This window comes from Protopterus annectens, chromosome 7.part0 (assembly GCF_019279795.1).
Source record: "Protopterus annectens isolate FY-2018-M chromosome 7.part0, PAN1.0, whole genome shotgun sequence".
Taxonomy (NCBI): domain Eukaryota; kingdom Metazoa; phylum Chordata; order Ceratodontiformes; family Protopteridae; genus Protopterus; species Protopterus annectens.
The window spans coordinates 870,798,442-870,823,700 of record NC_056739.1 but is presented as its reverse complement, the minus strand read 5'-3'; the positions used below and the strand labels follow the sequence as shown (position 1 = coordinate 870,823,700).

Here is a 25,259-nt window from a genome sequence, read left to right as displayed (position 1 = left end):
TGTTTGGGTAGTTGAAGTCGCCCAATATAATGGTGTTTGGAGAGACCTTCATATTTTCCAGTATTCTCAGGAAGGCCAAGTGGGGTTCCTGTGTTTGGGAGGGTGGTCTGTAGCAGGCTATAAATTGGAAGGCAGTTTTACCCACAGTTAGTTGCACATGGATAGTCTCTGATGCTTCGTGCTGTGCCACCAACCTGGAGGTGTGGATATCTTTGACGAATATTGATACTCCCCCTCCTTTTGCGGTTCGGTCCAAGTTTTGGGGCCGAAAAGCATGGTATGAGGTATAACCTGGTAGTGCTGGGGTGCTCTCGGGAGCCTTGAACCAGGTTTCTGTTACTGCACAGATATCGATGTTCTCCATGCTAAGGAGAGTTTCGAGTGCATGCATCTTGAGGTTTAGACTTCTGGCGTTGAGTAGCATTACTCTTAGTTTCTTATCCCTTGTGATACCTGTGGAGGTGGGTTTGTCTTTTGAGCCTTGCCTAAAAAAGGCACTATGGGGGTAGTAAGAGCCTTTGCCAATATCCGAAAGCCCAGGGGTCACAGGTGCAAGCCGTCCCTAGCGAAGCATCGTGGCTTGTCGAGCATGTCATCCCAGGCTGACAGGCATTGGATCCCCTTTGAATGACACCAGCACTTAAGCCAATTGTTGAAATTGATCATCTTGTCTTCATATTGTGGCATCATTCTTGGTGAGGGTAAGATGCTACACAAGGTCGGGGTCATACCGGCCTGGGCTATATGCTCAGAGAGCTCCTCTATGTCTCTTTTCATGTAGTCCAGGGAGATACGTCTAAGGTCATTCACACCAGCATGGACAATGACTGAGTCATATTTGTACTTGCCTTGGAGTGACCTGAGTGCTTGTGTTATGTGGCGGATCCTAGCGCCCGATAGGCAGCTCACCGTGACCTTCTCCTTGTTCAGCCTGGTGAGTGGGACGTCAGTGTGCCTGACGATAGAGTCACCTATTACAAGTGTATCAGGTGTGTTGTTTAGCCTTAAGGGTTGTGACTGTTCGGCACACTGGCTTTGTGAGCTATGTGTTGCACGTGTTTTGTTTTGGGGTAGCGGTTGCTTGGGTGTCTGCTTTGGAGGTCTCTGCTGATTAAAAACTAATATTTCACTCTCTCTCTACCCAATAATTAAACGAGCATAGTCTGATGACCAGATGAAATTTTGTTTGGCCGTAACCGTATTATTTGCATTTTTAAAGCATGCATTTTGCATTAAGTAAAATATATTTAAGAAATGCATTGAAAGAATAGCATAAATGGCATTTATTAGAAAGATATAGGTGTACTCACTCAGGATCCCAACAATGTTGTTTTACAAATTACACATGCATATAATGGGTATTATAATGATTTCTTTTTGACAATTAAAATTTTCAATGTGTTGCTAACAAAGGTACATAACTAGGGCATGTGAAAGTGATACATTTAATGAAGTACATCAGTTGATTAGGCACCTTATCATGTTATGTTCACCCCCATATCACCTGAAGCCCAGACAAAACTACTAGGTATTACTATTGACAATAAGCTCAGATTTGATGTACACGTTAATCTGCCCATTAAAAATACTAACAAAAAGCTAGGTAGCCTTTACAAACATAAAGCAATCCTGACCCATAATGCTAGAACTACAATTGCACGTACACACCTTTTCTCAACACTACTGTATGCCTCACCCATCTTGATTAACTCATCCAAAACAGAGATCAATAAAATGACAACCTGCTACAATCAGATAGCCAAATTTGCCAACAACAGCTCCTACAGAACACATCATTGCCTAAACCTAAAGCAATTGGGTTGGATGGAACTACCTAACTTACTTATTTATAGTCAGCTGGTTACTACTCACAAGATACTCTATCAACAAAATACATCACCTTTACTGGCTAACATTGTCTAACGATATTCCTGTCCTAGACAACTCCGCTCAACTGATAAATTACAGTTAACTGTTACTAGATCCAACAACCATGCTGGAGACTCCCTTTACTCTTCTTATGTGGCCTAAATCTGGAACTCCCTGCCTACATCCTTATCCCTGATTACCTCATTACCTACATTTAAAAAAGCTATCTACAACTACATCAGCAACAAATGGTTATGTCCCTGTTCAACTCCAGACTAACACCTGATCCATTCCAGTACTATTGTAACCATTGTCCTAAACTAGAGTCCTATCTGTTACTTGCATATAAATGTATACCACATCAAAGGTATGATAACATACATATAACAGTGTTAGCATGAACAATGTAAAATTGTTTATGACTTTTGTAAACTGTATCTGTCTGTAGTTTATACCTATAAGTGTCTTTAGTTTATACCTATAAGTGTCAATAACTAGATACCTTAATGGATCTAGATGAAATATGTACCCAAGTTTATCTGTAGGTTCTGTAAAAATTGTCTCTTTGGAGCTTTTCTCCCCGGGCCTCCACTGAAAATGGACATATATCCAGCTGGACTATCCTGGTTAAAAAATGTAAAATAAATAAATAAAATAAATGTTATCAAAATGAATTTACTTTCATAGAAAAATAGAAACTTTCTCTTCAAATGTAAGGAAGCTTACTCACCACAGAAGTGTTTAGTCCAGACATGACAGGGCTATGGATGGATAAGCACTTGTTGGATTGCTGTTTACACGCAGACATCAGAAGGAGGATTTCATTGGGATCTGTTGCTACTTTCACATCAGACAAACCTTTTGCCCAAGCAGATGAACTGACAAGCCACAGGAAGGAGAAAACCACTGTCACAATGAAATCCTGTTAAAAAAACACAACAAGACAGATTACATAAATATTTCTTGAAGAAATAAAGTAAATAAAATGTCCTCCATTTAAAGATGCATACATATATCATTTCTCATTTCATATATTTTATTTGATAACAGGTATATTAGCTTACTCTACTTGAATATGATAGATAATACCAAATAATAAAGAAATAGAAGTCTTAAGTTTACATTTATACCAGTAATATTTAATTTTAGACAAAAGAACAGGACCAAGATCTTCCAGATAAATGCCTGGTTCACTATAATAAACAGTCCACACAAAACAAGTATAAATTAATCCAGGCAAAACAAACAGCAGCGTTCCAATTCAAAAAGGTTTAATAACAAAAACAAGTACATAACTGCTTTCACAGTGAATATCACTGCTTCTTCAGACAACTAACACTACAGCAGCTTCAGTTTAAATAAAACTCCTTAATTGAAAACCAATTAGATAACCCCCCCTTAAAGGCATATACATATCTTCCAAACAAACATACATTAATCAAATATGAATAATTTTTCATAAAAGCACATATAAAAATGGTTATGAACAGAAAGATGTTATTTATTCCTTTATTTTCTAAGAGGCCTTGCCTTAAGTATATGCTTAATAGGATTACTTGGACAAGCACACAGATCTTGACAGTAAGAATGTGGAAATGCTAGCCTTATTAATGGAATTGGTATTATAAAATAATGTTTTCATGTTTGACAGTCAGTTGTATTTACAAAAGGATGGCATAGCTATGGGCTCCTTGTGTGCCAACAGCTATGCCAACATTATAATGGCTGTTTGGGAACAGGAACATATTATAGATGGACCCTATAGACATATAGGATTCTATCAACGTTTTGTAGATGACCTTTTCTTAGCTTGGACTGGTCCTCTGGAAGCTTTGGAGCAATGCTATAATTATTTTAATCAGACCTCTGCTTTTCTAAAATTTACTGTGAAATGTTCCCAGACCTTCATAGACTTCTTGGATGTTAAAATAAGTCTGATTAATGAAGGTAAAATTAGCACAGGAGTATTTAGGAAAGATTGTTACACAAATACATTTTTGCATAGAACTAGTATGCATCCACAGCACATTTTTAACAATATAGTCAGAGGTCAAGGCATGAAAGTATCTATGGATATGTGCTGAGCAAGAAGAGTTTGACAGAGACATTTCACAATTAGAAAATAGGTTTGTACAGAGGGGTTATAAGAAAAACAATGTGTGCATGACTTTAAATCTAGTTAGAAACTGTAGGACAACAACAGGTAGACCCTATTTTTCGGATAGTACGGAACATAGAAGGAATGTTAAAGATAGGTGTGGTAGTTTCGTTAGGATGCCAGTTCATTATGCCAATAAATAATGTCACACCTGTACTGGAGATTTATAGGAAATATTGGCCAATATTAGCAGCAGACCATGATATTAAACAATTAGTAGGGAGACAGCCATCTTTCCTTTATAAGAATATGATTAATATGAAAATAATGTTATGCGACCCAAAGCGAGAAGGTATAAAAAGAACTAATAAAATTACGAGGTCATGTAATAAATGTAATTATTGCCAATATGTAGATAGCTCTGGTAAGTTTATTCATCCGGACTTTGGTAAAACTTTTTGGTTTTATACTGAAGGTACCTGTGACACAGAATATATAGTTTATCTAGCTTGTGAAACATGTTTTGCGTTTTACATAGGCAAGACAGACAGGAAGTTCAGGTTTAGGATTAGGGAGCATTTATATGATATGCAAAAACAAGTTACAACGAATGCTCTTGCCAAACATATTATGAGTAATGTAGGCACACATAACTTTAAATTCATGATAGTGGAAAATACTCAAATCAATAATAGAATGGAGGACATCAGGAATCAAACAGAAGTCAATGAAACAAAGTGGATAGTTAAGAGCTGATGTAGGCAAGGGACTTAATGACAAAGTTCCTATTAAACCTATACTTAAAGCAAGGCCTCTTAGAAAATAAATGAATAAATAACATCTTTCTGTTCATTACCATTTTTATATGTGTTTTATATGTATTTTTATGAAAAATTATTCATATTTGATTAATGTATGTTTGTAAGATATGTATATGCCTTTAAGGTTTTTTTTATCTAATTGGTTTTCAATTAAGGAGTTTTATTTAAATTGAAGCTGCTGTAGTGTTAGTTAAACATCTGAGGAAGCAGTGGGATTCACTGTGAAAGTGCTTACATACTTGTTTTTGTTATTAAACCTTTTTTGAGTTGGAATGGTGCCATTTGTTTTGTCTGGATTTATTTATACTTGCTTAATATTTAATTTTACTTTGCAGTATACAGGCTTTGAACAAAATGTAACTTTAAATTTTAATTTATACCACAAAGTGCAAAGCAATTCTTATACCATGGTATGTTTTACTCAGGAATGGCGATAGCTGGATAATTAAAATGGGCTTATTATAGTTAATAACTAAAATTTGCTGACATAGTTATTAGTCATTAAATTAAAGAACTACTACTAGGCAAATATGCAAACATTCATTGCTGGGAACAGTCTATGAAACAGGACTACATGCAGTTTTTCTGAAGGGAGTTAACCTTCTTTATTTTTTATTTTTAACATTAAATGGATTTCTATTAATGCTGAAATACCAACACAGAACTTTCCATAACTTCAATAAGCTTTGGTGGGTAAGTACAAACACCAGAGTTATCATGTACAGCCCTGCTTGATTTGGGAGGTGACCACTAAGTGCTCTTAAAGGGTGTCAAGAACTTCTACGTGTCTGCTTAAAGATGCATATGGCTAGACCTCTTATGGTCCATGTGATTGCTTTTCTGTTAATGCTCCTATGCAATAGCAGCTACAAGAATGCAATTACCTTCCTGTTTCATTCCTTAAAAGATAAAATTCAGATCCCTGACCTCTCATACTGGGTAACCATTTAAAATGATGGGACCCACTTTACTGAGTCCCATAATACAGAGACTGAATGTCCTAAAAAAGGACTTACATATACTAAGTCAAAGATGTAATTTCACAGAATATTCCCTTTCTCTGAGGTATGGCGATCTTGGAGATGGCAAGTATAAGTTTGAGGAGTGTGGCTTGCTCTCCACATTGGGGAGGGGGAGTATAAGGTGGCTATTCTCCCTCTTCAAAAACAAGTTTAAAGGCGAAGAGCTATGTTTGAGATTGCTCTTCTGCATTTTTACTTTTTTTCTTTTTTTCTTCTGGGTACTGGCATTTGGTGTTATGAGTGCCAACATTTCAACAGGGTGCCATCATACCTATTACCATAAATGTAATTTTGCAAAATTAAAAATTTTGTTAGTTTGAAGTCCTTTCAGGCAGTCACTGCAAAGTAAAGTGAAACTCAATGCAAGTCACAATTATTGCTCAACCTATTTGTACGAGAAATCTGGGCAAAGCCAAAACTTGCCATGGGGGGGGGGGGGGGGGGGCAAAGGCCCAGAATCAGGGACATATTTTTAAATATTGCTCTTACATACTTAGAAAATGTTTAGAATAATATTTTTTTCATTAGCATGCATTTTCTAGTGGATATAAAGCCTGAAACTTAAATGTCATTATTTAGGGATTTCAATCTTCAACGAGTTGCCTGTAAAGCACAAATTTTACGATGAGCAAACCAGAAATAAAATCCAGACATTATGTGAAAATCTGAACATTTGAGCAGTATTGCCACAATATCTAGTTGTCTTTGCTGAACAGATCATCAGATGCAACCAACCAAGAAGAGCATTCTGTTATTGTGTACATCTTCTATGTGTGTGTGTGTGTGTGTGTATATATATATATATATATATATATATATTTTTTTATGTATATTTATATACATATATATAGATTATATATATATATATATATATATATATATATATAAATATATATATATAAATATATATATATTATTATATATATATATATATATATATGTATATATATAATATATATATATATATATACACACATATACGCACATAAGTACAGACAAATGTTTATATAGGAAAAACCTTAAGATTGTTTAAAAATAGAATTTATCAACATCAGTATGATAGTGGTAGGAAGGATGAACACAATGCTTTATATAAACATATAAAACGTTTTCCAACACATTCTTTCAAGTTCATTGGCATAGACCATGTTACTGTTAGACCTGGGGGGGCATCAGCTTTATACCTTGAATACAAAGAATTAAGATGGCAGTTAAAATGCAATGCAGCCAATATTCCTGGTTTGAACTAATCAATTTCTATTGCAAGTTACTTAAAGCTGAATTCAATGTATGCTATTTAAATTTTATATATTTTACATGAAAAAAGTATGTTTGTTTTAATTTTGTAAAGTACAGACATGGAAAGAAAACAGAAAAAAATTAAACAGTCAGTTACTGCATTGTTTATTAGGTAATGAAGTTTGGTTTTAAGTGCTAGTGGTATTTGATTGTACCAATTAATTGTAGTTGTGTGCTTTTATCAATGTATTTAAGCTGGCAATTTTCTTTAGTTGTTATTCTGAAGAAGTCCAGTTTATGGAGGACGAAAGCATTTAACTGTTTTATTAAGGTGTGGCACAGTATGTGGTGGTTGCTTTCCTTTGTTTTACACTAGTTTTAATATTTTTTATTACAGACAGAAGTTTAGATGATGGTCATCCCAACAGTAACAAAGGCATGACCAGATGTTAAAATATGAAATGTAAATGTGAAAAGAAAATTATGGTGATATCATGTCTTATTCAAAACGTTTCCACAGGTGAAAAAGAATAAGTTCTAAAAAAGCTAGCTGTAAAGTTTAGGCTTTTCCAAAGCAAGGAACAAATGATACTCAAATTAAATTGTATAACGATACCATTAAAATGTCTTTATTTTTTGTGCCCAAAAGTACTACTCAGGGGATTGTCATTGAAAAAACAGAAGATTTTTATAATGAATTACTAAGGCTCTTGTGCTAGCTGGTAAGAATGTGGAAGATAAATATTAATGAATGATAGATAGTTATAGATATTGAGTAGTCTTGCAAACTACTTAAGTAAAGACATAAATGCTTAGAATTGGTCTGAATAAAATAGACACACCCAAGAAAAATCTAAGTGGCGTATCTTGTACAAATGCAGCTATTTTATGATCAGAGAACATGGGTATTAAATAAATTTGTCAGGATGGGAACTGGGATAGATTACTAAATAAATCTGTCATGATGGGAACTGGGATAGATTACTAAGGTTTATAATATTTAGATTTCCATGTGTAATAATGTACCTACACAAGATTTTTGTCTTGATGTAATCTAGTCACTCTGGGAATGCATGCTCACAAAGGAGAGAGTGTATCAGGTTATCAATCAGTTGCATGGGATAAGGAAAAAGTATGAAAACAACCTAATGGTTCATAATCTTTCACATAATTCCAGAACAGTCTGATCGGACCTGATTATGATTTACAACTCATTTTCTAATCTTATCTTTAGCACATACAACATACAAAAGAATCATATTCATATCTCTGTATCTTTTCCGCCAAAAGGGAATGCAGTTGTTTTTCTGAGAGGGTTTTAAACAATATGCACCATCTTTCTGAATATTATGGGTTTAGTTACATCTATAAAAGTTTTTTTTTTTTTAATTGGCAAAATCTTTACCAATGGTTCCCACAACAGACAAATTACACCATAAAATAAAAGCTTGAGGCAACCTTAATTTAGTTCAAGAGAATAAGTTAAAAAAATAACCAGATAAACACAAGCACTTCAGCACACTATGTTTAATAATAATAAAAGATACAATGTAACCAAAGTCAATATTTTTTATTCCAAGCATAAAACAGTTCCATTTAAACATTATCCCAAGACAGAAAGGCAAATGCCTTTTTCCAAGGTACTGTTATTGGAAATATGGACAATGTTGTGATGGTGTGCAGACTTAACAGAGGTTCTTATATATAAAGTTTATACCCACATGGTTATTTATATGAAATGACTGTGTCTGATTTGTGATAGTCTAAAGAGGTTTCTAGGTGGTATTTATTTATTTTATACTTGTTTACCAGGAAAGTGCAACTGGACAGGCTGTCCTTTTTCAGCAGAGGCCCAGAGAGAAAAGCTCCACATGAATACATAACAAAAAATTATACAAGATTCATTAATAGAGACAGTATATGTATACATACAGAAATGGGAACTTATGCACTATAACATAGAGAATACAGTTGAGAATGTTTATACATTGAGATAATGCAACATGCTTACAGTCTGCAGAGGTTATACACTATTTTCTTAACAGTAAATTTTGCTTGAGCTTGAATGTGTCAGAGATTAAGGGAGCAATAGTAATAACCATGGACAGTACGAGTGTACTTACAAAAACTGGATAATTTTGCACTATGATAAACAGTATATAGTAGAACAGACTATTACATTGAAAAAGTATGGCATTTTACTGTTTACAGAGACATTATACCTTGTTTACTTAAAAGTAAATATTGTTAGGGTTTGAAACCAAGGTTGAACAGCAGTTTAAAACAACAGGGTTTGAAGTTGTACAGCAGTTAAGTAGGGAGATAGTATTAAGATAGTTTGTTGTTAACCAGGGGTTATAGCAAGAGCATATCCATGCATTAGATAGATGGGTTTTAAGGAGGTTTTTGAATTTGGTAGTGGTTGTTGTGGGTTTTATATTGAGGGACAGAGAGTTTCACAGTTTGGCTATATAGTTAGAGGGATTCTTCTGCAGTGTTGTTAGCTGAAGAGTTCTTTAGGATAGATTTGTTTGTGGAATGAAAGGCTCAGTTAGTTGAGTAGGGTTGGAGAATATTGTGAAGGCTAGGGGTTTGGTCTGGTTGGTAAAATAATAGATGGGCTGTTGTTAGTTGGTTGTAGGCAAGGAGGTTAGGCAATTCTAACCAACTGAGTTGTCTTAATGCCAGACAATAATGAGACTTACATGTTGAGTCAGTGGCAAACTTTGCTATTTTATTGTAGCAGGTGTCAAGTTTGGTTATTTCTGATTTTCTTAGATTGGTGAGAATGGGGGGTTGCACAGAAAAGGGTAGAGACAAGGTGAGTTCTAGCAATAATGGCTTTAGTGGGGCTTGTTAGAAATTGTTTATTCTGGTAGAGGCGTTTGAGTTTTTTGTGGACTTTTATTGATTGGTCTAAGTGATTCTCAAATCTCAAGTTACAATCAATGATCACACCAAGAAATTTAGTGTTTGATACTGGAGTAATAACTGTATTTGCTGATGAGATTTTGAAGGATGGGGGTGGTCAGGCATTTTATGTGGGAAAAAAGCATGAGCTTAGTTTTATTGTGCGTTAAGAATGAGCTGAGCATTAGTTAACCAAGATTCAATAGAAGAGAATGACTACTGGGTATTTGTTTGAAGTTGTTGTACTGTGGGGGAAGCACATATAAGAGTAGAGTCATCTGCATACTGGACAAGGGATGCATGCAGAGTAGAGGTATGGAGATTGTTAGTAAAAAGGGTGAATAAGAGAGGATCCAGGATAAAGTCATGTGGTACTCCAAGCATGACTGGTAGAAGTGGAGAAAGATTGTGTTGCTATTTTACTGCCTGCTGACATCCGGTCAGAAAATCTTGAAATCATGCTAGAGAGGACTGGCTAAGTTTTAGGTCAGAAAGAGCTGTGATAAGTTTACTATGACAGACAGTATTCAAAGCTTTGGATAGGTCAAGAAAGATAGAGTATACAAGATTGCCATTGTTTCTATGTTGATTAATGGTGCCAGAGAAGGACATCAGGGAAGCAATAGTGCTATGTTTTGGTCAGAATCCATGCTGAGTGTTAGGATATTATTGGTTAAGAGACAGTTTAATAATGGGAGTGAATACATCTCTCTAATATTTTGGACAAGGGTAATAAGATTTCAATAGGACTGTAACTGGATATTTCAGCTATTTCCTCTTTATGCAATGGGATGATGTGTGATATTTTCCAAATTGTGTCTGAGATGGATCTGTTAATAAGGATAGATATGGTATAGGAGATGGCCTCAGCAGAGATTTTGAGATATTCTGAAGGGAGATGGTCAGCTTCAAGGGTTGTAGCTTTTTTCAGATTATTTTTTATAATATCTGTGGGGACAGGTTGGAAGGAAAAGGGCTCGTTGTTTAGGATAGGAGTTGAGTGAGAGAAAGCTGGGGAAGAGATGTTATTTGTAAGGGCTAAGACAGACTCTGGGAGTTTATTGAATTGCATTTCTGTACTATCTGTTGTGGTTTTGTTTGGGGAGGGTGTGCTAGGTTGGCTGAGTTGTAGTATTTTTTTTATTGTAGTCCAAAATTTTTGAGGATTACTATGTTTTGCTTGGCAATCTGTGTAGTGATTAATCTCATCTTGTCTTATTATTTTTTTTACTTTGTTTCTTAGCTCGAGGTAGGTCTGTGTATTAGACTGGGTTTTGTTAGAGTGCCAGTTTTCCCAAACTTTATCTCTTGTTTTCAGTAGTGATCTTGTTATAACCAAGGTGCAACATCAGTTTTAACTCTTATTGTTCTTGGAGGAGCTAGTTTATTCAGAATGTTAATGAAGGTGGAATTAAAGTAGTCTATAGCTTACTCTAGAGGGAGATATTTGAGGGGCGAACAATTACATATTTTAAGTATAGTGTTGAATTGACTTGGGATAAAATTATTTTTGTTACGAATTTGTTGGTATGTGTTTAGTTTAAATTGGTTCACGCAGTGTCTGACAAGGTAGGTTGGATTATGGTCACTAAGGTTATTTGGGAGACCATAGACTGAAAGGAGATACTAGTTTTGTTGGTAAGAAGCCAGTCGAAGATTAAATGTCTCTTGGTTGTTTTGTCTGTTCTGGTTGGGGCTTGAATTAATTGGATAAAGCCATGGAGATTTATGTGATTCGTAGGGCTTTGAGAGTCACAGGTATACCAATCTAGGTTGAAATCACCCATGGCTGTTTCTTCTAGGAAGGAATTTGATGTCCACTGGAGTATATGTTCAATTGTGGTGAGGCTGTTGCAAGGGGCGATGTAAGTACCTACTATGTTTAAGTGCTTCTTTGAGTTTATTGTTAATTTTGTAAACATTATCTCTGTGTTATTGAAGTCAAGGGCATTTTGATTGATGGGAAGTAAATTGAGGTTATTTTTATATATGATTAGTATGACACCTTCTCTTTTGATTTTTTTCTGTCTGATCTAAGGATGTTATATCCTGGAGGCAGAATTTCATTATTGCTGCTGTCTGGTTTCAGCCAAATTTCTATTATTAAGGTTATGTCTGGTGAGTAAAGAGTTATGGTGGCATGTAACTTTTGTATTTTGTTAACACTGCTTCTGGCATTGATGTTAAGTAATAGCAGACTGACTCTTTTCTGAGGATGTTTAGAAAGTTTGGGTTGAGAGGTTGAGTGAGTTGTATTATTTTTGGGTCCAAGGTTGGGGTGAATATCTCTACTAAAGATGAGCTGAGATGATATATGAGTGATTAGTTTTAAGAATTTTATAAAGAATTTATCATATTTTATTGAAATGGGTGGGGAGGGTTTGATATAGAGAATAGCAGGTGGGACTTGGTCAACGTATGTAATATTTGTAATGGAGGCTGATATCAGGATGGTTTGGGGCACTGTTTTAGTTGGGGATGGGAAAGGGGTGGTATGAGCAGGGATTGGTGTGTTTAGAGTAGTGTGACAGGAAGTGAGGTGAGCAGTTATCATAAGGATGCCTGCAATGGTGGACTACAAGGATATCAAGTTAATTTTATCAAGCATATTAAGGATTTGTAAAAAATAAGTTGGTGATTTAGTTGGTTTGAGAGGTTGTGTAATCATTACTTTATTTTTGAGGGAGGATAAATTATTGGTGTATAATATTCTGTAAAGTAGGAAATAGTTGGAGCAAAAATTTTAGTGTATGAGTTCTAGAATGGTGGTTTAGAATATATTGGTTTATTGTTTTTTATGGAATAATGTGCTTGGTTAGTGCACAGGTTATTAAATGTTGCTCTGGAAGGGATAATAGAGATGGGGGTGGGAGCTGTGATTGGATTAGTTATTGTGGGATATAGGTGTGGCTATGTAGAGATAAATGTAGGCACGGTGGGGTGGGTGGAAAATGGAGTAGGGTATGGGAGAGGAGTGAGCCCGAGCAGAGCAGAAAGAGCTGCTGAGAACGTGTGGCAACCAAAATAAAACAATCTAAAATTAGTCTACAGCAGTAGGTAGGTGGAAAGTCTTTACCAAACAGAATTTAGTGTAAGATACAATGAGAGCATAAACTATGTACTAGAAGACACAGCCTGTTGGTGCTAGCCATTGAAAGAAATGGCCACAGTAACACACTGTCCTCATGAAAGGCTAACTTGTGATATTAATCAGGAGTATTTAGTTCTATGCCTTATTGTTACACTGTACTGGGGGGTAAATAAAAATAATGGTAGCAGCTAAAAGAGGGGATACTAGCAAATGCAGTCCCAGGAGTTGTGTACCAAATTATGTTTAAAAGCTTGTTAGCACCAAGATTCTTTGCTTTATTTCTGTTTGTTTGCTTTACTTTTTGTAGTGTGAAACACCTACATTTTTAGATTGGGAAGTCCTGTTTAAAAATGTAATAGATATCCTGCAAGTCTTGATTGTCTAAGACCATAGATTCCAATAGCCAAATTTCAATTGAGGGAGGGGAACCCAGCTTCAGGCAGGAGTGTGTGAAGGGAAAACTTTTAGATCGAGAAATCCTGTTTAAAAATTTAATAGATGTCCTGCAAGTCCTAATTGTCTAATACCATAAACTTCCTGGCTAAATTTCAGTTGAGGGAGGGAAACCTGTCTTCACGCAGGAGTGTGTGAGGGGAAATTAACAAAGGCACAATGTTGGGAACTGAGACAATTGCGTTCACTATATGGAGATTTTTTTATTTTAAATTTAAAAAATGTATATTCCTCTGCAAAGGTAGTTTGGAAAGAGAACAAGTTGAAAGGCAAGAGGATGTGTTTATTGCTGGTAGATTAATAAAGTGATGAGTTAAGTTTTAAATGCTTTCAATAATAACATTGGAGTAGAAAATTAAAGTTATGTACTTATCATAATGACAAAGCCATGTTGTCTGTTTTCATCCTGTTCAACCTGTGGGTTATTGTTTCAGACATGGGTTCAAAGCCAGCCTTCTTTCAAAGACTTCCAATCCAGAGCTCCATTCTACACATCATATGCTGCTCTACCCTAACCACCTCAGATCGATTTTGTCTCTCACTCTACTCCTAGGATAAGTAGAACAAATCCAGGGCTTTAATCTAGCACCCAAAAGGGGGAAGCTGTAAAGGCATTACAGCCTAATCAAGTAGGAGACCAACCACTGCTAGATGTGAGGGAAGTTTGAACTGGATAGAAAAACACACCATGTATCTATCATTATTGTAAGTGCATACCTTTCATATCTGATGATCTTTTCTGTCCATCTTCAGCCTGTGGGACAGAGATACCCACCATGTACCACCCCGGGGAGGCCCTAGAAAACAGCATTTCACAGAATGGTGAAACCAAAAGAGGCCCTGGACCTCAGATGTGCAAGCAATTTGCAACAGGGTACAAATGTGTGAGGGGTAGACCAATTAGCAGTGGCATAAAATGTCCTCAGTACAGGCTCTGGTGAAAAAGGCTGTAGAAACTGCAACTGCCTTGCTGGAAAGGCCCTTGGGGTTTGTGGGTAAAGATCTTCTTCTCAAGGTATACACAGAGGAGATGCAATCAAAAAGACATCTGGATAATTTTACTTTAGATATGAGCTTTTCCAGCTTGGCCTTGGAAAAAGAAACAAAGAGCTGATCTGTTTTCTTAAATGGTTTGGTCCAGTCCAGATAAAAATCTAAGTTGTCCAAGAATGTCTAGACAGTGGAGCAAGTTTTCACCCTTATTAGTAAAATTTGGGAAGAAGATGCACTAATGAATAAGCTGGTTCAAAATAGGTTCTGAGGCCACCTTGGGCAAGAATGAGGGATTAGTCCTGAGGGTAATCATGTCCTTATGAAAAATCAAGTAAGGAGAGACAGTGGATAATGCATGCAGCACAAAAAAATAGTCTAGCAGAACTAATCAACACCAGAAAGACTACTTTCCAAGATAGCAACTTCAAGGAACAGGTAGCTGAAGGCTCAAAAGGAGGGCTAGCCAGTACTTACAGAATGAAAGGTTGATCCCAAGGAGGAACAGGGCCCCAAATTGATGATTGTAACAAGAATGTACCCTTTAAGAAAGCTTTGCAGACCTTCAGGGCAGCCACAGGAGTACTGACCCTGCTAATATGAAAATTACAAATAGCAGCAAGCTGAACCTTAATAGCAGAATAACTTAAACCAGATCAGAAGACATCAGCCAGAAAAATCCTGAATGGCATCAACATTGGTGGAAAATGGATCCAAACCTATAGATGAAGCCCAAACAGCAAATTATTTCCATTTACTAACATAAACTTTCCATATAGATATGAAGATGATAGGATGTTGATAACTCTGTCAGAGGGCTTGGGATCCCTGCCAATCACTGGAACTGAAGAAACCATGTGGTTAGCCAGATAGTATGGAGGTTTTGCAGAGAAATCCCTGTCGGATGGTTAAGCTGGGGTAGGTGACAGAGGTGAGGCCACAGAAAGGGAAACCAGGCTTACTGTGGCCAAAACAGGGCAATGAGAATCACATTTACTCTGCAATCTGATTTCTGAAGTAACTTTGTTATTAGGGAAGTAGGAAACCCAAGGGCCAAGCATACAGAACAGCATCCCTCAATGACTTTCCCTCAGGAGAGGGGGAGGGGACCAGCATGTAAACAGTGCTGCATTTCATATTGGTTGGGGTGGCAAACAGATCACAGCAGGGAGTGCCCTGGAAAATCAGAGTGGCAACTTCTTGATTTAGGGACCTGTCACGAGGAAGGAGGATATTCCTGCTTAAGCTGTCCTCCAAGTTGTTGGACTTCCCCAGGATGTGCACTATAATCAAAAAAATGTTGAGATGAGATTGCCCAATGCTTAAGAATACCAGCCAAACTGATGCTGCCATTTGTCCCAATAGCCTCAGAATCAAGAGGGCAGGGGGTTGTGAGATGAAAGCAGATGATATGCCTCTGCATGAACAGACATTGACCTGGGTACTGTAAGTTTTGCTGTCTGAGGAACCGTGTTCAAATGGCATCCTATGAACTCCAGCACTTATACTGGCTCCAAACTGGACTTTTTGTGGATCATTCTGATCCCCAGTGACAGACAAAACTGGAGTAAAGAGTTCTGAGCATTGACAAGGGATGCTATTTGTGGAAGCGGTAAGTAGCCAGGTGTCTAGGTACAGAAAAAAGTACAGTTTTGTACCTACCATAAATGTAGATGTTCGAGGATCCACATTGCTGCAGTCCTAACTATTGGGGTAGTCCGCTGTCCAGTCGGCCCGAATACCAAAGTATATGGCTGACGTCGGTCAGGGCGCATTAGACTGACGTCAGTACGTCAGGGTACTAATGCGCATGACCGACGTCATATCCTCAGTCTTTTCTTGCCCCAGATGTCAGAAGACCCTGAAAAGATAAGGCCAAAACCCAAAAACTCTAAACATACCTGCACCAAAAATATGTACAATATATACAAAATTAGCAGAAGACAACCTCACCTGCACAACCACCCCTAAACACAGAGGGGAAGGAGGGAGGGTAAATTGGACTGCAGCAATGTGGATCCTCGAACATCTACATTTATGGTAGGTACAAAACTGTACTATGTTCTTCATTCCACATTGCTGCAGTCCTAACTATTGGGTAGAATCCCAAAGCAGAGGTAAGGGAGGCTGGCAAATCATAAGGAAGCAGGAACTGACAACATGCCTTGCAAAATAGCTGTGGCAAAACCAGCCCTAGACTTAGAGTAGAGAGGAAGGTGATAATGCTTAGAGAAAGTATGTACTGAACTCCAAGTAGCTGCCTCCAAAATATCCTTAGTTGCCACCCCCCTTAGAAATGCTGTTGAAGTGGCAGTAGCCCTAGTGGAATGAGGCCTAATCCCAGCTGGAATCTCCTTGCCATGGTGGGAATAACAAAATGCAATGCAACACCCAATCCACCTAGAAATAGTTTGTTTTGACACAGGCTTGCCCTGTGAACTCAAAGCAAAAGAAACAAACAACTGCTGAGACTGCCTAAAATCCTTAGTCCTGCTCAAATAATAACGCAATTGCCTGTGTACATCTAAAGTGTGCAAAATCTTTTCCCCTTTATTTTGGGGTTCTGCATAAAAAGTAGGCAAATGAATAGTTTGGTTTAAAGCCACACTAGAAACCACCTTAGGCATAAAGGAAGGATTAGTACGTAAAGATACCCTATCCTTATGAAAAATCAAAAAAGGCTCCACTGCCATAAGGGCCTGCAACTCAGAAACCCTTCTTGCAGAAGTAATGGCCAACAAAAAAGCAGTCTTCCATGACAAATATTTCAATTCAGCAGTAGACAGAGACTCAAAAGGTTGTAGAGTAAGTTTCTCCAACACAAAATTGAGATCCCAAGCAGGAGTAGGAGCTCTACGTGGGAGTCTTATATTCTTTGCCCTCTAAGAAATTGCTTGAACAAAGGATGCGAAAACAATGGTGGGTCACAATCATAGTGAGCTGAAATTGCTGCAGCATGAATCTTAATGGAAGAGAAAGACAAACCTTTGTCCAATAACTCAGTAAGATATTGAAGAGCCACACTCAAATTAGGCTCAGAAATCTCCAAATTGTTTGCTGCACTCCAAAATAAAAATCTCTTCCATTTTTCTGCGTACACTTTCCTTGTACTAGGTCTTCTGGCTTCCATAATCACATTTAAAACTTGTTGAGGAAGTTGAGACCTGCTGTCTTTCAAAACAGAATATGCCAGGCTGTTAGATGAAGAGAGTGAAGCTTGACATTGAGCAGATGACCGTCCCTCTGAGACAACAGGTGTGGAATCACAGGTAAAGGCCATGGAGGCTTCCTTAACAGACTCCTTAGTAATGGATACCAGTGCTGCCGAGGCCAATCTGGAGCTATTAAAATCATCCTTGGCTTGTCTTGTCTGACCTTTAGAAGCACCTTTGGAAGAAGAGGCAGAGGTGGAAATGCATACATATGAAGATTTTTCCAACTGAAAGAAAGAGCATCCACTTTCCAAGCTGTGTGATGAAACCTCTTTGTGCAAAACTTTGGCAGCTGGTGGTTTAGTGGAGAAGCGAACAGATCTATGTCTGGAGTTCCCCATGACACTGTCAATTTTTGAAATACATGAAGATCCAGTTTCCACTCGTGGGGATCCATGATTTGTCTGCTTAACACATCTGCTAAGGAGTTCTGTGCTCCCGGCAGAAACCTTGCCTGAAGAGTTAGTTGCAAGCTGAGCGCAGTCTCCCATAAAATCATTGCTTGCCTGCACAATGGGTAAGAATGTGTTCCCCTTGTTTGTTGATGTACCACATGACAGTTGTGTTGTCTGTTAGAATCAACACCTGCCCTGGAAGAAGTAATTCCTTGAAAGCCATTAATGCAAACTGGACTGCTAACATCTCTTTCATGTTGATATGTAGATGTTGTAGTCTGGCAGGCCACTTGTCTTGTATCCACTTTCCATTTAGATGAGCTCCCCAAGCAATGTCTGAGGCATCTGTCGTTAAAATCTGACTCGCCTCTGGCCGGGTCACAGAGAGTCCCTTGTTTAGGTGACATTCCTGAGCCCACCACAAAAATTCCTTTTGAATGCAAGGTATTATTTGAATGACAGTGTCCAAATCCTGGCAGTGCTGTGTCCATACATGTTTGAGATACCATTGCAGCTTCCTCATATGCAGTTTGGCATTGGGAAGCACCAGAATACAAGATGCCATGAACCCTAAGGCTTGAAGGACTGTCCTTGCAGTCAGCCCGGACTGAAGAGATAGTTGATGGAAGTAACTGGAAAGATTCTTTTGTTTGTCCGGGGTTAAAAGGCCATCTGGGCTGCTGTATTCAGTCTCACACCCAGAAAGCACATGTCTTGAGAGGGTACTAGACTGGACTTTATTTCGTTCACAGAATACCCTAGGCATCTTAGCACTGCTATGACATATTCCAAATGCTGTAGAAGATCTTCCTTTTCTTGAGCCAGAATCAGGCAATCGTCCAAGTAAGGATAGATTTGAATTCCTTTTAGCCTGAAGTAAGCTATCACTGGAGCCAGAACCTTCGTGAATACTCTGGGCGCAGTAGATAAGCCAAAGGGCAATGCAGAGAACTGATAATGAGAATTTCCAGCTCGAAAACGCAGATACTTTCTGCAAGTTAGTCTTATAGGCACATGAAGGTAAGCTTCCTTGAGATCTAAAGTTACCATCCAGTGATCTTTGCCCAGCAGAGGTAAAAGCTGTTGTAACGTCAACATTTTGAACTTGGGAATGTCCAGATAAGTGTTGAGGATAGATAAATCCAAAATTGGTCTCCACGTGTTCCCCTTCTTCGGTACTAGGAACAGGCGAGAATAAAATCCTAGGCCCCTGTCTGGCACAGGAACTGGCTGAATGGCCCCTATTTGGAGTAACAGAGAAATTTGCTTGTGAGCCTCTTGTCTTTGTAGAGGAGGAATGTCTGGCATGCCTTTGAAAGGAGGCAAGGTATGGAAATAAAACCTGTAACCGTGGTGAATGATATCCAGAACCCATCTGTCTTGGGTAATTAAATCCCAGTTTTCTTTGAAAAGAGACAGCCTTCCTCCCAACGGTGCTGCCAGGCGAGAATGAACTGGCAGCTGAAAAGGCAGGTCATTGGGTCTGCTTTCGAAAGGACTGACCCCTGCCCTCACCAGAAGTCTGAGCAGGGGAACTCCCTGTCCTAGGCCTAAAAGAACCCTGAGCTCTGCCCCTACCACGTCTAGACCTACCCCTAGACTGGGAATCATAAGCAGGATAAGTCCATCCCTTAGTAGGCCAATTTCTACTAAACTTCGGAGGCTGCACCTGCAAAAAATCTTTAACAGTTTGCATAGACTTAGCCTTGTCCTCCATTTTCTTTAAAACTGCTTCCACAGGCGAACCAAACAACACATCAGACTGTAAAGGAGCATCCAAAATCCTTGTCTTAACATGCTCAGCTAAATTCTGATCTCTCAACCAGGCGTGCCTACGAAGAACAGAACCAGTGGCAGCCACCCTGGAGGAGGCCTGCACAGCATCAAAACCACACTGCAAGGAATGTTTACCCACCTGTTCAGACACATGAACTAAATCCTGCAACTCTTTACACTCAATACCTTCCGCCAGAGCATCCACCTTAGATTTCAACTGTGAAAGAAGATAATTCTGATATTTTAACATGTGAAACTGACAATTCAACGCCCTCATGGCTAAAGTGGAAGAAGTATACACTTTCTTTCCCCATCTATCCAAAGCCCTTGCCTCTTTATCAGGAGGGACAGGATTTTTAACAACTGAGGCCTTCACACCTTTAGGCCCCTGAGAGACAGTTTCCGGGTCTGCCCTAGGACTCTTAAAAGATACTTATGAGCTTCAGGCACCCTATAATACCTATCTGGTTTAACTGGGGCAGGAGGCAAAGAATCAGGATTCAGGGAAGCCTCTGCAAAAACATCTTCCACCACATTCAAAACAGGAGGTATAGCTAAAGGCCTATGCTGGGGTAAAACAGGAATTCCTAAGCCTTTTCCTGGAATCAGAGAAATCTTGACCTTCCCATTTAAAATGCTCCCTCATGGAATGCAGAGTCTCTGAAAATGAAAAATCCTCAGGAGGAGAAGCCGAAGGAGTAGAATCATCCACATCAGAATCAGAATAAGGAGGATACTCCTGCAAGTCTTCAGCCGAAGACTCAGAAGCCTCCGAACATTGCTCAAAACTCTCAAACTCAGGTTCCACCCTAGGCCTCTTATCAGGAGGGGGCATAGAACCTCTTATCATAGTAATCAAATCCTCTGCCATTTTAAGCATATGTTTTTTAGGCAAAGACCCTGAAGCACTAGGAGAAACCCCCACTGAAGCTACACTTGGCCTGCCTCTCAAAGAAGTCTTGGAAACAGAAGGGGAAGCCCTAACCACCTTAGGAAGAGAGGGAAGAACAGTCACCTGAGAAGCCCCCTCAGCCTGGCCTACTTCCTGAGAGGATACATCCTGTAACAGTAAAGTCTCTCCCTGAGACTCCAAAGAAACACCTGGCAGAACCTCCGGCTCCACTGAGCCTTCCAAAGAACCGACGTCTGGGACTGTCGGTTCTTCCCCTCTAGGCTTTGCTGCTTTGTCCTTGCGCTTTTTGGCCGAAGCCGGCGTCGGAGCATCCGACGGCATGTTATAATTACAACGCTTCCCAAACACTAACCTGGCACAGTCTAACCTTCTCTTAATAGTGCGTTTGTTAAATCTAGCACAAGAGCGGCATCCAACAACGTCGTGCTCAGGCCCTAAACAAGGTATACACAAAGTATGATAATCCCTATGAGGTATCTGTTTCCCACAAGAAATACAGTTATTCACTTTTTCTGACATCCGGTTAAATACTGAGGCAAGAAAAAACCAAAACAATCCCCAACGGGGTACTTAGCCAACTTTGATTCGGTCTGAAACTCTGACTTCAGAAACTTTCAGAACGCCAACCTGCACTCGCAAAATTGCTTCTGCATCGGACCATGCGGCAAAAAAGACTGAGGATATGACGTCGGTCATGCGCATTAGTACCCTGACGTACTGACGTCAGTCTAATGCGCCCTGACCGACGTCAGCCATATACTTTGGTATTCGGGCCGACTGGACAGCGGACTACCCCAATAGTTAGGACTGCAGCAATGTGGAATGAAGAACATCTTGGAACCCTTGCATCCTGAGTCAGGCTGCCATGACTGCCATGCACTTGGTGAACATCCAGGGAACTGTGGTGAGATGAAAGGGCAGTGCTCAGAAGTGATAATAATTAGCTCCCAGCTGAAAGAGCAGAAATCTTCTGGAATGCCTGGCAAACTTTATATGATACTAGGCATTCTTGAGATCTGTCGAGCACATCCAATCATCCTTCCTCAATAGAGTCAGAATGGACTGTCCTGCAACCATCCGGAACTTGGTCTGTTCAATTTAATGGTTCAGCTTGCTTAGATTTCAAATTGGTCTTAGGTCCTTGTTCTTTGGTACAAAAAGAACCTGGAATAAACTATGGATCCTTGTTGGTCTGGTGGGACCTCTTGGATGACTCAGCTGATAAGCAGCTTTTGAATTTCAATGGGTGTATCTCTTCTCTGACAGAGTGGGACATCAGGAATGGATTTTCTTAACTCCCTTGGTACTAACAGAAATGGGATTGTATAGCTTCTGGATAGAACTCTCAATACTCACGTGTCCAAGGTGATGACCTACCAAGCTTTTGGGTGTAGTGACCTTCTAACTGTCTCCAGCCAGCAGCAGCCATACAACCCTTCAGGTATGCTAAAAAGGTCTCCCAAAGAAGGCCCAACAGAAGCCTTGAGTGGACTGCCCCTGCATGTGGAGTCCTTTGTGGTTATCCCCATGCCATAAGGAAAACCCCTCACTAGCAGCATCCTGGAAAGGCTGATGTGACTTATGATAAAAGAGTTGCATGCTCCCCTTCTGATTCCTTGAGAAGGACTGCTGAGGGGTGGCAAACAGCACTTCAATGGCAGACAGAGTCTTTCCATCCTGCTCACTCCTAGTTAATGTGTCCTTTACCGTTCAGCCAAACAGGGAAGAAAATGTAATGGGGTTTTGATAAAGGACATCTCAAAGCAGTCCTCAAAGTTGCTCAAGTGCATCCAGGAGTGCCAACACACAGCAATGCTGGCTCCTGCTGTATGAGGTGTATCATCTGCGACATTGGAGAACAGGTGCATGGCCATGCTGGTGATGAACTGCATTGCACATAACTGATCTCAAGAGTCTTCTGCACCTCCACAGACTGCTGTGTCTTCTCTACATTTGACAATTCTGACACAACGTCACATTAAAGCCTTGTCAAGTGAACCAAATAGTTAAATGCTCTCAACATGAATGTCACTGAGGTGTAGGTGCCCTTTCCTAACAGTCCCAAAGCCTGGGCCTCAATGCTTGGGGGATGGCCCAAGGAACTTTCTTGTGAAATACATTTTTTGGTGACTACTATCACCATGATTACTTCAACCATGGAACTCTTACTCCAGTGTGTGGCCATTCCTTGGGTGTAGCTAAGATCCTGTCTGTATTTTTGGGAACTGGTTCAACCACATTTGGCTCTCTACATGCCCTCTGGGACAATGGGTCCATGGGCCCACACCAAAGGCCAGCAAAAATGCTGATGCCTCAGGGAAAGGGGATTCAACATTCTAGCCCTCGTTCTGTTACAATAACTCCAAGAGATTGCTAAAGGAGGCATTGACACAAGGAGATTTGGGGAAACCCTCCACTTCACTGAGGTTAGTAAGAGATTGCTTGGGAAAATCCATGTGCTTCCTCTTGCAGTGGCTCTTACTGTGTTCCCCCCAAACAGAAGACTCTGGGGGGATATATAAGGAGCAGGGGGGCCTGATGGCAGGGACATTTGAAAGCCCGGACGTTTGGACTTCCCTGGAGCCACCTGAAGTGCATCTGCAGGCCTAGATACTGAAGCTGAGGGAGAATGGCCAGTTGCTGCCATCCTTGCTATCCATCACTGATCTAGAGAAAATCTTCTCTCTGGCATTGAAAGCTGCAGCTGAGGGCCAGACACCTGGAGCTGATACTCCTGAAAAGTGGGCAGGTCCCTGTTATGTAAAAATAGAGGGCCAGATTCACAAAGACTTGCACGGAGTCTAAGAGTAGAGTAAGAATCCATGCAGCCAACATGTCTGCTGAGCGATCCAGGAACAGCCGGCAGGGGTGTGCAAGAGAGCACATAAAATGACTCTTACACGGACAGGGTTAGGATATGCAAATTACCTAATTTGCTGCCAAAAGCTATGCAAATGAGGTAAATTTGTGATCCAGGAAACCCTAACCTGTCCGAATAAGAGTAGTGTTGTTTGCAGAAATGTACTCAGTTGTTAACTGAGTACCGTTCTGCAAATAGCAAAACGGAGCCATGACGGCTCCAAATAAAGGATGCATCCAGTTGAGAAAGCATGCCAATGGCCAAATATATGGCCATTGGCATGTTTTCCCGTTGCAAAATAAAAAAAATATATATTTTTTTACCTCGATCTCCAATGTTTAAGCGTAGTGCAGCGCCGCGCAAACGTGCTGTGCTCTAAAAATCAGAAAACCAAAAAATAAAAGGCACAAATAGGGAAATTATTTAAAATATTAATCTGCCATGCAAGTGAATGGCAGGCTGAAGACAACATGGCTACTGAGTAGAGGTTGCTAAGGGGGGAAGCTCAGCCTGAGAGATGTAACTAAGCATTAGTAGGCAATCCTATGCAAATGAGGATAATGATAGTGAATCCCAATATTCCCTGCTATGTGAACCATGTCCCTAGAGTGTAAGAGTAGGAAAAGGGGAGTAACAGAGTAGGAAATGGGTGACATCATGAGGGGGTATGTATGAAAAAGACTGCAAGCTTATTGGAGCAGAGTGGCATGTGGTTGCTGTGAGTTACTCAGGACTAAGAGGGGTGTGTCTACAGTTGTCTAAACTGAAATCAAGAAACTGAAGGTGTACGCCATGGCTATCACTAAAGTTTCTTGCAAAGCTGCCTACACTGTGTGCACACGTGTGCACGTGTGTAAACCCGTCTAAGCCTGTATGCGCGGGTGTGCGCCTGTGTAAGCCTGTGTAAGGCCGTCTAAGCCAGTATACATGAATGTGCACCCGCCTTAGCCCGTGTAAGCCTGTGTGCGCGTGTGTGAGCGTGTTTGTGCTTGTTTGCACGGCGCTGCCCCTGTGGACACAGAAATGGGAAAAGGAAGGAAAGGAAGTAGTAGGAAGTTAACCAAGGAGAACTAGCAGAGCTGCCAGGTGAAATCAATCAGAATCAGCCAATTACACAGGCAGTACACTAGCCCAGCCCAGCACTTAAAACTCTGCAAACAACATTCCCCCATGTTTTTCTCAGAAACACTGCAACACTGCAGTCAACAAAGAGAAGTGAAAACTTAAAAAAGCTTAAACTGAGACCTAAAAATGTTAGGGGCTGCCATTGCTGTGATAAGGCACAACATGTGCAAGATGCTAAGGGTGGTGCCATTGCGAATGCTGCTGAGCAACCCACAGTGAGGAGATGGAGAAGAGTGTACAGACCCAGGGTAACCTACCAGGGGCTACATGAGCTGGAGATAGTGGAGTGCTATAGAGTGGACAGAGAGCTCCTGCATCAAATTGTTGAGCTGTGCAGGCCACGCCTCACACACAGAACCAACAGAGGGGAACCCATCCCAGTGGAAACCAAGGTATGTGTTGGCCTAAGAATACTAGCAACAGGTATCTTCCAGAGACTAACTGGTGATATGATGGGGATTTCACAGGCATCAGCACCAAGGGTA

General features: G+C 39.7%; 1 protein-coding gene across 2 annotated transcripts in view; it reads right to left on the bottom strand.

The window, feature by feature from the left end:
• Nucleotides 1–25,259, bottom strand: part of SYNPR (synaptoporin) — a 1,219,710-nt gene that overhangs the window by 183,671 nt on the left and 1,010,780 nt on the right. For both annotated transcript variants that reach the window (XM_044077441.1, XM_044077442.1), the window contains one exon: nucleotides 2,600–2,791. In XM_044077441.1, coding sequence (XP_043933376.1) covers nucleotides 2,600–2,791 — 192 coding nt within the window. The remainder of the gene's footprint in view (nucleotides 1–2,599; nucleotides 2,792–25,259) is intronic.